Source organism: Harpia harpyja, chromosome W (assembly GCF_026419915.1).
Source record: "Harpia harpyja isolate bHarHar1 chromosome W, bHarHar1 primary haplotype, whole genome shotgun sequence".
In the NCBI taxonomy this organism is placed as follows: domain Eukaryota; kingdom Metazoa; phylum Chordata; class Aves; order Accipitriformes; family Accipitridae; genus Harpia; species Harpia harpyja.
This window is the reverse complement of record NC_068968.1, coordinates 1,942,071-1,957,571: the sequence shown is the minus strand read 5'-3', so window position 1 is coordinate 1,957,571 and position 15,501 is coordinate 1,942,071. Positions and strand designations below refer to the sequence as shown.

At 41.4% G+C, this 15,501-nt stretch overlaps 1 protein-coding gene across 1 annotated transcript in view; it reads right to left on the bottom strand.

Moving 5' to 3' along the window:
- Positions 1 to 14,244, bottom strand: part of LOC128136227 (nuclear pore complex protein Nup155-like) — a 43,264-nt gene extending 29,020 nt beyond the window's left edge. The window contains 14 exon segments of the mRNA XM_052775455.1: positions 663 to 833; positions 5,393 to 5,493; positions 6,396 to 6,548; positions 6,642 to 6,739; positions 6,864 to 6,955; positions 7,257 to 7,330; positions 7,880 to 7,985; positions 8,439 to 8,547; positions 8,549 to 8,603; positions 9,432 to 9,524; positions 10,133 to 10,203; positions 11,923 to 12,019; positions 12,333 to 12,497; positions 14,018 to 14,244. Coding sequence (XP_052631415.1) covers positions 663 to 833; positions 5,393 to 5,493; positions 6,396 to 6,548; positions 6,642 to 6,739; positions 6,864 to 6,955; positions 7,257 to 7,330; positions 7,880 to 7,985; positions 8,439 to 8,547; positions 8,549 to 8,603; positions 9,432 to 9,524; positions 10,133 to 10,203; positions 11,923 to 12,019; positions 12,333 to 12,497; positions 14,018 to 14,153 — 1,521 coding nt within the window. The 5' untranslated portion in view covers positions 14,154 to 14,244.
- Between the last annotated feature and the right edge of the window lie 1,257 nt (positions 14,245 to 15,501).

The window sequence follows — 15,501 nt, the reverse complement described above, 5'->3', positions numbered from 1 at the left end:
GCCTGCATCCACACTAACTACTGCAGAGGGTCTGATTAGTGCCTTTAACAAAACAGCTGCCATTAAACAAATGCAGGTTGAGTCTAGAAGTTGCAAGACATTAATGATTAAACATTTTTTAAAATTGCCTATTGGTTAAGATAGTAAGTACCCTAAAACATTGCCAAATGTTATCAGAAAAGAGAAATAGGAAAGTTAATTTCTTTTTTCTTTTTGTGGGTTTTGTTTTGTTTTTTAAAACCCTTTCAAAAAACCCTTTTGGGACGACTTCTATGACAAAGAAGAAATTATTTGTTCAATTTTCAATTGCCAACAATATTTACTCAAACTATATTTTCTGGGCAGCCCGTGTGTTTCAACTTCACATAATCATGAGTATAACCAAGGCTAAAAGAACTTCTCAGATGATCCGTATCTGCAAGGGTCTCCTGAGGCCAAGAAAAACGATTAATAGACTATACAAGAGAAGCTGGCCCAATAGCTTTGAGTAAATTTAAAATAGGTACAGATGGTTTCAGCAATCTTCTCCCTTATTCCTTTTTATGTTCGGAATATAATCCTAAAAACATATTAAAAATGAATAAATATTTAAAGGTTTAGATCAGTCTTCCAACTTTATACTTATTCTTCTGATTTCCTGTATTAAGAAAAGTAATACTCACCTGGGTTGAAAGCAGAACAAACTTCTTAGGTGGCAACATGTGTTGCTGCACGACAATAGGGGAATCAGTTATTGGAATAATGTCTTTATTTAGCGGTGTTACAATCTTCTGAACTTTAAATTCATTGATAGCAGAAAGAGCCCAGGAACGTCCATCAATACAGGTAGTCATCTAAACAGATATTATCCAAAGTTTGGCAACAGACATGGATTTTGTACATCCATGGGGATATTTTACTATTTACAATTTAAAATTACACAGAATAGAAACTACTCTTGACACAAGAAAACCCAAAGAAAATAAGCAAGTTCTTGTATTGTCTAACAGAAGATTATCACCAAATTTACAGCTATATATACTGCTTCTTTTGGGACACAGGGAATATATTGCTTCTTTTGGGGGACAGGGACAGTGTTTTGTATTTAAATGTAAAACAACTTGCAAAGTGGGATCTTTTAGTGCTGCTTCAATATAAACAGCAACAATCTGTTAACCATGTGAGAAGTAAGTACCAAAGGTATCATTAGTTTTATTTATTTATTATTAAAGAAATAAAAAATGCTGCAACTGAATCATAAGGGTTTACAAGACTTTCATGGTTGGCAGCAGTACTTTAAATATAACTCAAGAAAAGATGTATGGTAGTGAAGACATTCCAGAAAACTATGTATGCTAACGAAGAAGATTCTATGATTCTATGATTCTAAGAACAGGTTGCAGTTTTGTTTGGGAAATCTAGCTGTCTGTTACTGTCAAATGCCTTGGAAAAAAAGAGAGGTCAGCACTTGGGATATTTATGTGTAAGTTTTTGCAGGGAAGGGAGATGGAGTAATAAATCTCCTTTGTAAGTTATTAAAACAGCAGATAAATCAAAACCTTACTTTGAAACTTTTAACTTATACAGTCTCTCCATTCACTCCAACTCTACCATTGCTCCTCCAATAATACTATTTTTGACATGTCATTCTTCTACTTCAGCAGAAGACTCCAGACTTCCTTCAGTGCTGGAATGCATGGAATGTTATCCCTGAACTGACGCATAAGGCAACTAACCCCCTCCAAGCCCCTCCTACAAACCCACTTATGTAACAATTGGGAAAATCAGGAAAAAAAAAAGGGTGAAATAATGAAGAGATGAAGAGATTAATCATGTCTGAAATTTAATGGAAGACATAGCATATCTGTTTAAATAAAGAAACCCAAAGTCTCTAGCACCTATATTTTAAACAACCACCTTTGCCAAATGTTATCCTCGTCAATGAACACCACTAACATAGAATCATAGAATGGTTTGGGTTGGAAGGGACCTTTAAAGGTCATCTAGTCCAACCCCCCTGCAATGAGCAGGGACATCTTCAACTAGATCAGGTTGCTCAAAGCCCCATCCAACCCGACCTTGAATGCTTCCAGGGATGGGGCATCTACAATCTCTCTGGGCAACCTGTTCCAGTGTTTCACCACACTCATTGTAAATTTCTTCCTTCTATCTAGTCTGAACCTACCCTCTTTTAGTTCAAAACCATTAACCCTTGTCCTATCACTACAGGCCCTACTAAAAACCCTGTCCCCATCTTTCTTATAAGCCCCCTTTAAGTATAGAAAGGCCACAATAAGGTCTCCCTGGAGCCTTCTCTTCTCCAGACTGAACAACCCCAACTCTCTCAGCCTTTCCTCATAGGAGAGGTGTTCCATCCCTCTGATCATTTTTGTGGCCCTCCTCTGGACCCGCTCCAACAGGTCCATGTCTGTCTTGTCTTCTGGGACCCCAGAGCTGAACACAGTACTCCAGGTAAGGTCTCACCAAAGCAGAGTAGAGGGGAAGAATCACCTTCCCTCAACCTGCTGGCCATGCTTCTTTTTATGCAGCACAGGATACGGTTGGCTTTCTGGGCTGCGAGCGCACATTACCAGCTCATGTCCAGCTTTTCATCCACCAGTACCTCCAAGTCCTTCTCCACAGGGCTGTTCTCAATTCATTCATCCCCCAGCCTGTAATGGTACTGGAGGTTGCTCCAACCCAGGTGCAGGACCTTGCACTTGGCCTTGTTGAACCTCATGAGGTTCACATGGGCCCACTTCTTGAGCTTGTCCAGGTCCCTCTGGATGGCATCCCTTGTCCCTCAGGCGTGTCAATCCCACTCAGCTTAGTGTCATCTGCAAACTTGCTGAGGGTGCACTTGATCCCACTGTCTCTGTTGTTGATGAAGATATTGAACAGTGCTGGCCCCAATACAGACCCCTGAGGGACACCACTCATCACTGATCTCCATCCAGACACTGAGCCATTGACTGCTACCCTCTGGATGCGACCATCCAGCCAATTCCTTATCCAGCAAACAGTCCATCCATCAAATCCATCTCTCTCCAATTTAGAGAGAAGGATGTTGTGGGGGACTGTGTCAAAAGCCTTACAGAGGTCCAGATAGATGACATCCATAGCTCTTCCCTTGTCCACTGATGCAGTCACTCCATTGTAGGCCACTAGGTTGGCCAGGTGTGATGGGTTAACCCTGGCTGAACGCCAGGTGCCCACCAAAGCCATTCTATCACTCCCCCTCCTCAGCTGGACAGGGGAGAGAAAATATAACAAAGAGCTTGTGGGTCAAGATAAGGACAGGAGAGATCACTCACCAATTACTGTCACAGGCAAAACAGACTCAGTTTGGGGAAAATTAACTCAATTTATTACAATCAACCAGAGTAGGGTAATGAGAAATAAAACCAAATCTCAGAACACCTTCCCTCCACCCCTCCCTTCTTCCCAGGCACAACTTCACTCCCGGATTCTCTACCAACCCCCCAGCAGCACAGGGGGATGGGGATGGGGTTTACGGTCAGTTCATCACGTGTTATTTTCTGCCGCTTCATCCTCCTCAGGGGGAGGACTCATCACACTCTTCCCCTGCTCCAGCGTGGGGTCCCACCCACAGGAGACAGTCCTCCATGAACTTCTCCAACGTGGGTCCTTCCCACGGGCTGCAGTTCTTCACAAACTGCTCCAGCATGGGTCCTTTCCATGGCGTGCAGTCCTTCAGGAGCACACTGCTCCAGCGTGGGCCCCCCATGGGGTCACAAGTCCTGCCAGAAAACCTGCTCCGTGGGCTCCTCTCTCCACAGATCCGCAGGTCCTGCCAGGAGCCTGCTCCAGCGCGGGGTTCCCACAGGGTCACAGCCTCCTTCAGGAACCCACCTGCTCCGGCGTGGGGTCCTCCATGGGCTGCAGGTGGATATCTGCTCCACCGTGGACCTCCCTGGGCTGCAGGGGGACAGCCTGCCTCACCATGGTCTTCCCCACAGGCTGCAGGGGAATCTCTGCTCCGGCGCCTGGAGCACCTCCTCCCCCTCCTTCTTCACTGACCTTGGTGTCTGCAGAGTTGTTTCTCTTACATGTTCTCACTCCTCTCTCTGGCTGCCGTTTCCATCTGTCCTAACTTTTTTTTTCCCTTCTTAAAAATGTTATCACAGAGGCATTACCACTATCGCTGATTGGCTTGGCCTTGGCCGGCGGCGGGTCCGTCTTAGAGCCGGCTGGTATGGGCTCTCTCGAACACAGGGGAAGCTTCCAGCAGCTTCTTACAGAAGCCACCCCTGTAACCCCCCCCCCCGCTACCAAAACCTTGCCACACAAAGCCAATACACCAGGCAAGACTTGCCCTTGGTGAAGCCATGCTGGCTGTCTCAAATCCCCTCCCTGTCCTCCATGTGCCTTAGCATAGCTTCTAGGAGGATCTGTTCCATGATCTTCCCAGGCACAGAGGTGAGGCTGACAGGTTGGTAGGTCCCAGGGTCCTCCTTTCTACCCTTTTTAAAAATGGGTGCAATGTTTCCCTTTTTCCAGTCACCGGGGACTTCACCTGACTGCCATGACTTTTCAAATATCATGGAGAGTGGCTTGGCAACTACATCAGCCATTTCCCTCAGGACTCTGGGATGCATCTCGTCAGGTCCCATAGGCTTATGTATGTTCAGGTTCCTCAGGTGGTCACAAACCTGATCTTCTCTTACAGTGGGAGGGACTTTGCTCCCCCAGTCCCTGCCTTGAGGTCCATCCACTCGAGAGGTGTGGGAAGAGAGATTGCCAGTGAAGACTGAGGTAAAAAAAGTTTTTGAGTACCTCAGCCTTCTCCTCATCCGTTGTTACCAGTTTGCCAGTCATGTTCATTGGGGTGGTACACTTTCTTTGACCTTCCTTTTCTGGCTGACATACCTATAGAAGCCCTTCTTATTATTCTTTGCGTCCCTTGCCAAGTTCAGCTCCAGCTGCGCCTTGGCCTTCCTGACCCCATCCCTACACAACCAGGAGAGTTTAAAAATAAACAACAGTCAGCACACTATGGACTGGGGACCATGTCTTCATGTGCTTGTGCACAATATGCAGCATGCTATAGACAACAATATTTTCAAATATGTTAATTAGAAGTCAAATCTTAGAAGTCAAGGCAATTGCTTTTGATACATATCTTGCATGAAGCTAGAAAATATGGCTGAACTGGGAATTCCTACTAAGAGATCAGTTCCCATTCACTGACAAAAATGCCTACTAAAAAAATTTGGGTTTTTTTTCTTTGAAGTATATTGATTAGTAGCTTTGTGTTTCCAAACTCCTCATGGAAGTTTTCTGTGAACTACCCATTTCTTTCAGATAGTATTATTCAAGTATCCGTTATCAGAAAGAAAGAAAAAAATAAAATATCTATAATCCATCAAAATTCTGTAGTTTACTTTAGTACCTGTGTTTCCATCATTGGCTTTTGAAAAGGGAAAGAATCATGATTGATACACCACAGGATGTCATTATCCTCATTTTCTGAAGCTGCCATCAGCAGGACCCCTAGCAAGAACAGCGTTATTAAGTTTGTATTAGAAGCAATAACCATGCATTAGATGCAAATTCATTAATTCCTTATTTAGTAAAAATCAATCTTTAAGTCCTCATCATACAATTTGAACAGTAAATAATATCTCCTGAGTTTGTATGTCATGGGGTTCTTCAGGAGGTCACTTTTAACACCATCTTGCCATCTACTCTGAAAGGTACAAACAAAAATGAGCCTAAAATAGGTAGAACATGCCTCAAAAATGAGATGTTTAAACAGGTCCTGGGTGAAAAAAAACATCCGGAAATGACTTCAAGGATAAAAATCAGTATGTACAACTAAAAGGGTTAGCAACATAGAGATGTTTCTCCCCACATTTCTACAGCACTTAAAAATTCAGCCTACAATCGTAAGTGACATAAAGCTGTAATGATCTGGCAGCTGTTTGGTAGCTTACGTGGTATCAGTAGCTAAATGAGTTTAAAAATAAACAAGTCGGAACACTTGGTAAACTCAGCAAAGATGAGAGGCACTGAATAGGCAAGAAGCCTATTCTATCCCCTGCTTTCCAGAAGTAATCACACGTGGCTAGAGACATATAGGCAAATTTGCATCACATTAAATCTATTTTATGGGGAGATTAGCAATTGCAAGAAAAAAAGGTTGATCAACACATGAACAGAGTTCTCTGCTCAAACACTGTACCTTGCAAAAGAACTAAATACTGAAAAATATGACAACCTTCCACTTCCAAGAACTCTCCCATTAACACACAGAAGCCATGTTTAGTTCTCAGTTATTCCCATTGCTTCAAACTTGCCAATGTAAAATAGTGCAATAGTGACTGTCACAAAAAAAACCCACGAAAAAACCCAAAACAGGAAAACAACTCATTGAGCTGTATTCCACTGCTTACCTTTGCTATAAATAGCTCTGTGAACCTTTGAGGGCTTCTCCACACTAGAAGAAGCTGAAAATCCAGGTGGCAAACGGACATGAACCAAGGTTAACATAGAGGGATGAGCTGTTGGATGCTTAACTTGTGAAGTACTAAAATACAGTCGGACACCTGAACAAAAGGGAAAAAAGGTCATAATTTTGTTAAATTGTGCAGATGCTGTTTATCAGTTTAAAAGGGGGGCAATTAGCATTGCTTTCTTACCTGCATGTGTGATTGCTAGTAGTTGACAGTATATGGATTCAGAATTTTCAATCACTGCTATTTGAACAATAGGCTTAAATACAGAACGATCTATTGTTCTAAAACAAACAAACAAACAAACCCCATACACTCTCAATCAAAAGAAATAAGCAAACAACATTCTTCAAAAATATACTGTGAAACTATTGGTCTTACAGGAATCCTCTTACGTTATAAATATACCTGGCAATGCTCCCAGCAGCAGAAACTATAGCATTTTGTGAAAGAGAAGTAACCCTGGTCATTCCTTTACCATCTTGTCCCAAATCGTAAACCTGCAATACAATAACACAGCGATTTACAGTTGAATTAATTCATACAGCCTCACCTATCAAGCAGCAACTCAAACTCTATTTTTATTCCATCCCCATGTTTCCATATAATTGAGAAGATCAAAAGGCTACTCTTTCCTCAGAAGAAAGTATTTTAGGTCTTCAACACATACTGTGTTAGGGAAAGATAAACCAGAATAATATCCTGACACACCTACAGAGAATTCCCAGGTACTGAGAAAAACTTAAAAAATTATATACACATTAGTAACATAGCCAACAGTCATTAGAATAAGTCACATACTTGCAGCACTCCTTTTTCTGAGCGGGTATATAAGATATTTCGAGAGTTGTCAATGGCGATTTGAACTACAGGATCTGAGGAGGGGGAACAAAAGGAAGAAGCAACAAATCAACATTGGACTTGGTGAAAACAAGTTTAAGACAGAATATCTATAAAATAATTAATTGCAAGTTAACAAAAACTGCAGGAGTCCCACACAGGACTCCTACCGGAAGGGATTTAAAACAGCAAACAATTTCACACAATTATTAGCAAACAAACAAAAAAAAAAGCAAGAAATTGCATAATAATTTCAAATTAATTTTTCACTAAACAGTGAAACAGGGTAAAATTATTTACTTAAAGATTCTACTGTTTCCAGTGATCTCACTAAGCACATATTAATTTTGTACTACAGAACACTAACTTTAGTCATAAATGTCAAACTTTTCAGGCTTTGGTATCTATATCCTGACCTAGACACACAAACAAGTAACCTGATTTTCATAATCACCAACCACTGCAAGTTTCATTGACAATAACTATATGCACGGAATGAGGAAACTATTCAGTCTAACTTCTTGGTAGTATTATTTAAAAGGTTACATTAAATTATTGGGTAAGTCTTTAACATCAGTACTTACCATCCTCTGAGAACATGAACTGTAGCAATGAAGGAATAAGGAAAGACAGCGTGCTCTTCGAATGATTAATTTTTCTACAGCACTGGCTAAACCAGCCTGCCTCAGCCTACAATTTAAACCAGATACAGTGTTGAAAGAAAAAACAAACCAAAACAAAAAACAAACTAGCAGTTATATTTAAAAGTCGTTAACAGGACAAGTATGAAAACAAGTAAAAATCTAACTACACACCATTGATTTCAGTGAAGTATATTATTCAGTTGAAAGCAGTAGATGATCATTAAAAGGAAAATTTTACATGAAAAAAAGGGTGCAAGATATCATGATTTTAATTTTATTTTTGAAGTTGACCAAAGCTGTATTGCTGTTCCTCATATAATTACTACTTCTTCAAAGAAAATGCATCTATGCTAAGACATCAGAGCAGTTGTGCAAATAAGCCATGCAACATAATTATGGAAGAAAAGATGGCAAATCTGACATGTTTTAGAGCTCTTAGTGCCTAGACCCCACAACCATGAAACAATGAAAAATGCCTGTGTGTAAAACCTATAATCACCTGGTAAGCTACTTCATATAAGCAGCCATCTTTTCCAGCCAAAAAAATACACCCATTATCAGTGGATGTTATTGCCAGAATGTAAGTATTGTCAGTAGGGAGCGAATAGAGGGTCTGGTAGCAGCTGCATCCCGCCAGACATATTGTCATTGAGCGATCCAGTACCTTAAATAAATAAATAAATCCTCTTCGGTTTTTAGGTTTTTAATAAATATTACAGGTCTGTGATTAGAAGCATTTCAGAAAACAGGAAAAATTACAGCAAATTTCATAATTAGTAAACACATTCTGGAATAGCTATTCTCCAAAGTGAACTGCAGAGTAACAAATCTTCTGTTTTTAAAAAAATTAAAGAAAATTCTCTGTATAAGTTTCCAAGGAAATTTAATGTTTTTTCATTTCCATACATTGTCATCTCCTCTAAATCCCAACAAGTCTAAACCACAGATTTCTACATTTCTATTTCACATCAAGAGAGTATCAAAAGAGAGCAAAAGATTGTAATCCTCTCACTTTCTCAAAACAATTGTGTATTTTCTCTATTAATATATATGGCATTAAAAAAAATGGTATCAGGTTCTCAATTTCTGTGGTTGGAACACAAATGCCAACAAGGTTAACAAACTGCATTCAGCAGTTCCAAGATCCATGCCCATCTCTCCTCTCCCTCTCTAACATGCTGTTTAATTAACAGGAGTATCTGTTTTAAATGTTGGGTTTTTTATGTTAAACATGTGAATAATACAACTCAATGCTCCTATGGGAGTCCAGGATCCAGCAGGTGCACACCCCATAAAAATTATTTGACCCTGTCTGTAACATGATTTAAAAATTACCAAGGGGCTTACCACATGGTCTTGTTTTTCTTTTTTCAAATGGCTACTAATAAAATAGCCATTGTATACTTACATACTTGTTAATGCACAACTGTGAATGCTACCCTATTAGCTTCTTTAATTTACTTAAAGAGGTGGGGGGAGGAGAGAGAATTACTTGCTTGTATATTAGCACAACTGAGACCTAAAATCACAATATCAACGGGGGTAGCCAGAACAAGTAAGTGTCGTACATGAGGCTGGAATATACCTAAAGAGGGGGAGAAAATTAGATTTTAGTTTGCAGCCAACCTCTCAAACTCACAATGAGATATCCACTGTATTCTTTGGACAGACACATCAGAAGGATTAGAGGGGAAAGTTATATTTAAGACCTAATGATCTGTGAAACTCTAGAATTAGAAAGCAGTATCAGTCAGCAGTTCAGCTTCCAGTTCATGAAACACAGGATCTTTAAAATGACATTTTTCTTATAAATGTGCTTCTTTTAAATTCAGCCCTACTTCTGATTCAACTTTGATTTCAATGTTATGTAAGCAGTAGCTATCAAAAAAACTAGGAGGGCTAGAAATCAGGATCTCATGGAAGTTATCACCTGAATGTGTAAATTTATAAACAGTACAAACTTTAGAGTATGATGTGGCAAAAAAACGCAAGATCATCAGTGTAAATGACTGTTAAACTATACGTTATTTTTGGGTTATAATTAATTTCATGTTGCTAAAAACAAAAAAAACCCCATGTATCTTGCATATATATATATGTACATAAAAGATTTTTACATATGCATATACAAAAAAATATATATAGAAGGTTCAGTAAGTGCCTAATTCTAGTCACTAATCATATATTCCTTACCTCCCTTTGGCTTTACAAGACCCACTGCAAGAATAGTTTCACTAAGGCCATCAAAATAAGCCAGATCTCCCCTGTCAACAAACAAAAAAAACCTACATAAAACATGTCACACAGTATCACATAATAACAAAGTAAACAAAATCAGATTCCGTATATTTAAAAATTATAAATACTTATTGTACCATTGGGAAGCCATCTACACATTTTGCTTTGGGTGAAAGCAGGTCCAGCAGAATGGAATGACAGAGAAGTTTCACAGCAAAACTATACAATCATTTGAGCTGCTTGGAGTCCCTATAGTGGAGTTTCAAACCTGAAACCCAACTGCAGCATTTTATATTTTTGGATTCTGTCAATTCATACAGTCTACTCTGAATTACACAATGCAGCATCTGCAATGCTGATTAACATCAAGATGGAGAGACTTATTTTTCATGGGAAAAAAGTACAATATATCTAAATCAAAAAAACCCAACCTCCTCCCCAGTACCTTATGATTAACACCATGAAGTGTTGTATTATTTGGTGAATGTATTTAATGCACTGTAACACAATGTAAACGTATGGAGCGGAGCTATGTGAGGCACAATCTTAACTTTAATCTTAAGAAATGCAAGAATATATATAGAGCAATTCCTACTAAAAGAATTATTACTATATAGACAAATAAGGAAACAAACCTGCAAATTATAAACATATCACTGTCATTTGAAAAGATAACGAAATTATTTTCAGGTTTATGCATCCTTAAAATAAGTTAGGCAGGAGAGCTTCAATCACAATACTTCAAAGTACTAAGACCATATTAATTACCATTGTGGGAATGACTGACCACTGTATATGCATCAGTGTACTTACTAAATTTACTTAGAAAAGTTAGGCAATTAGTATATTTTTTTTTTTACTTTTTTGGCATAATTAAAGCCCTAGCATAAATACAGCAATAACTTTAGGATATTAGATATGTATAACTAAGCAAATGCATTTTCCTTTCTTCCATCTCTAGATGATTTGGCAGCAGTATTACTAACTCTTTGTCGTGGTTTAACCCCAGCCAGAAACTAAGCACCACGCAGCCGCTCACTCCCTCCCTCCCCACCCAGTGGGATGGGGGAGAGAATCGGGAAAAGAAGTAAAACTCGTGGGTTGAGATAAGAACAGTTTAATAGAACAGAAAAGAAGGAACTAATAATGATAATGATAACACTAATAAAATAACAATAGTAATAATAAAAGGATTGGAATATACAAGTGATGCACAATGCAATTGCTCACCACCCGCTGACCAACACCCAGTTAGTCCCCGAGCGGCGATCCCCCAACCCCACTCCCCCAAGTTTATACACTAGACATGATGTCACATGGTATGGAATACCCATTTGGCCACTTTGGGTCAGCTGTCCTGGCTGTGTCCCCTCACAACTTCTTGTGCCCTTCCAGCCTTCTTGCTGGCTGGGCATGAGAAGCTGAAAAATCCTTGACTTAGTCTAAACACTACTTAGCAACAACTGAAAACATCAGTGCTATCAACATTCTTCTCATAGTGAACCCAAAACATAGCACTATACCAGCTACTAGGAAGACGATTAACTCTATCCCAGCCAAAACCAGGACACTTAAAAATCCTTAAACACTTATTCTAAAGTTTCAGTAAAACCTGAAAGGAATCAAGATAAGTTAAACTGAATAGCACACCTCTGTGCTACCAGTAAACAATCTCCCACTACTGGAATCGCCTAATTTTGATATAATACCAATAAAACATAACTGGGAATGTGTTCTCTACATACCCGTCTTCATAGTTCCACATAAAAATGTCACTGTCGATGGTTAGCCAAGCTCTGCTGATTTCTGAAAATACTCCCATCATACAATTGCACTGCATATCTGAAGCACTGCTGATGTAAGGACTAAATGAATTTTGGCTAGCAAAGGCAAAATCCCCTTTGGAGCACTTTAAAAAATAATATTACTTTATATATAGTAGTATACAAACTATGTACCATAAACGTTCAAAGTTCTTCATACAGAAACTAATTCCACCAGCAACTGTACACAAATAGACCTTGTTACCACTTGGAGCCTTATGAAGGGAATGTGAACAATATCAAAGTTAATTTCTGGTAGTCTGACAGAAAGATCAGCGAAAAAAAGATTATGAAAGAAAAAAGTTCATTTCTAATATTATTACTTACATAACCTAACACATTATTTTTCATCAGGATATGTCGAAACTGTTTCACTAGCTCTGGGGGAAGTGGGACTCTGCGGACTGAGCTGATCTCTGGAAGATTAGGTATTGATGGCAAACCTGGTCCTTGCAAAGGATAATCCATATCTGACATACCAGAAACAGTAGGGCTACCTGCAATTAAGAACAACAAAAAAGATTAGACTTCCTATAAAGGATTAGTAATTTACAAAAAATGTTTATATTCTCTTTCTCTATCTTTACCTGATTGTTTCCTAATCTGTGAAATCTAAATTAGACTAATGCGCATTTCTCATTTTAATTTAGATTAATAACACAGGCCTTCAGACTATGCAGAAAAACGTCTTGATACTGCAAAGACTTTAAGCATATAAATACCACTACTCACAAGATATGTGTGAACAAAGGCTTCTGTAGGAGCAGGACCATAAACAATAAATCTAAATCTCAAATCAGACATGAGCAAACAGATTTGCAAACAAACTCTTACAATAACTCATCTGGCCCCCAGCCTACTCTTTACACCCTTTTTTCCATGACACTCCCCAGCCCTTTTTTCATTGTATGGCCCGACATTAAATATGCCACATGAACAAGCCAGGAGCATATACCTTCACCTAGAAAAGCTGATCTGTACTCCCAGTATCAAGTTAAAATACCCATGTACCCCCATTATTTTATGTGATGTGTATCCATGATGCTGCTAGGGCAGCTACGCTTTGGCCATGCACATTACATCATATCATAACAGAAAACAGATACTCTTTACTTGTATCCTGACACCTGCTGAATATACATTGATTAGGTCACCTACAGCTCTAGAGTGCCTCTTCACAGCCCACTTCACCAGACAGTTGGCACCAATGAAGTAGGAAATGTGTCCTGGTTTTGGCTGGGATAGAGTTAATTGTCTTCCTAGTAGCTGGTATAGTGCTATGTTTTGGATTTAGTATGAGAAGAATGTTGATAACACACTGATGTTTTCAGTTGTTGCTAAGTAGTGTTTAGTCTCAAGTCAAGGATTTTTCAGCTTCTCATGCCCAGCCAGCAAGAAGGCTGGAGGGGCACAAGAAGTTGTGAGGGGACACAGCCAGGGCAGCTGACCCAAACCAGCCAAAGGAATATTCCATACCATGTGACATCATGCCTAGTATATAAACTAGGGGGAGTGGGGGGATCGCCGCTCGGGGACTAACTGGGTGTTGGTCAGCGGGTGGTGAGCAATTGCATTGTGCATCACTTGTATATTCCAATCCTTTTATTATTACTATTGTCATTTTATTAATGTTACCATTATCATTATTAGCTTCTTCCTTTCTGTCCTATTAAACTGTTCTTATCTCAACCCACGAGTTTTACTTTTTTTTCGTTCCTGATTCTCTCCCCCATCCCACTGGGTAGGGGGGAAGTGAGTGAGCGGCTGTGTGGTGCTTAGTTGCTGGCTGGGGTTAAACCACGACAAAATGCTGTCCTGATGTTTCAAGGAGGACAAAAGAAATGTTTGAGGAGTTATACCATACATCATAACTACATGTGACATACAGCTATAGACAAATAAAAGTCACTCAAAGTGCCAACCAAGGCCACCCTGCAGGGGGGCGCGGTGCGGCGAGCGCACCGGGGCGGCTGAAGCGACGAGAGCCCGAGGCAGAGGGCCACCGAATGCTCCTTACCAGGCACCGGCACCGCCAGCAGCTCGGAGAGGTCCGGGTAACAGCGATCATCCTGGATCTGCCGGTCGATGATGCAGCCCGCGATCTCCAGCACCTCGTGCGCGGTGGGCGCCGCGGGGCTCATGGCGACGGACATGGTAAGGGGTGGGGTTGGGGAAGGCCCTGCGCACGACCAGAGGGCGCGAACTCGCTACCCACCGTTCTGCACCCCGCCAAATCCCGTCAGTCCTTGCGCGCGTGACGCAATCCCGCTGCGCCTATGGCCGCTTACTGTTGGCGAAAAGGGGGGAAGGGCGGGGTGGCAGAGAGCGCAGCGGGGTTGTGGGTGTCACGGCAGCCTGGAGCGCCGGGGAGGGATTGTCTCCAGGCGGTACTTGGTCGGCCTGCGTCGAAGAGGGGCTCCAGTGGGAGGCTGGGGATTAAGCGTGGCTAGAGGGAAGCTGCTGAAGCTGGGCAGACTGACTACCGCGTCGGGGCCGCGCTGCCTCACCTACGGGCCCTGTGGCCTGGCAGGTCGCCGTGCTATCACTGTGGGCCACCCGAGGGCCAAGCGCAGTCTATTGTCGCAGGCCTGCAAAGGCACATGACAGGCTCGAGGAGAGCAGCAGGAAGCGGTTCCTGTCAGCGTTGTGTGACCCTGGGTGGTTCCTTGCCTATTTCTCTGCTAAGCAGTCACTGTAGCTCTTGGGGGGGGGGGGGGTGTTCCTGTGACAGCTGCATCAAATATATACTGCGAGCCTGATGTGATATTGTGGCAAGACCATATGCATCAGAGTTATTAAAACATACACAGATTTTGTTTGTAGTGATGTAAACAAAAAATAGTGAGAATTCCCCTTCAAAGGCATGCACAGAGCCTCCATTTGGAGCCAAGGTGCGGAAGCCTTTGCACTGCACTGATGTGGTGTGGCTGTTGCTTTTCCAAAATTTGGGCTGACACATCAATGTGACTGTAGCACACGCTGTTAACTTATCAGGCTCTGGCCTCTGCTAAATGTTTTATCTGCTCTGGACAGCATAGGCATTCCCAAACCTTTGTAGGAAGTCTCAGGGCTGGGTGAAACCCGGATTTCGGGGAATGGGTCTGGTTTGTAAATCACATTTACTGCCCTGACTGCTCCTGGATCAGTCCAGTGCCCATTCTAGAAAGCTTCATATATGAGAGGTGCACCTGGAAATGCCCCCTACTTTCCAAGTGGAGAACCTGAAGTTAAGCCCCAAATCCTGCAGGGTTTACATGACAAAGCAGTAAATTCTCCCTGTATCTTCTCCAGACTTTGTCAAGGCCTTCCGAGCAGCGACGGGAGAACAGCACAAGGCCACAGCCAGCTTCTGGCAACTGACGCGCGAAGGCGGGAGATGAAAAACCCTGCGGACCCTGGGTCCGGCTGGGGGGGCAGAGGTGGCGGATAGGCGTCCCTGGGCGCCTCTTGCCATATCCGGCCGCTTCCTTTTGTGGTTCCGGGGCAGCCGCAGTATGGAGC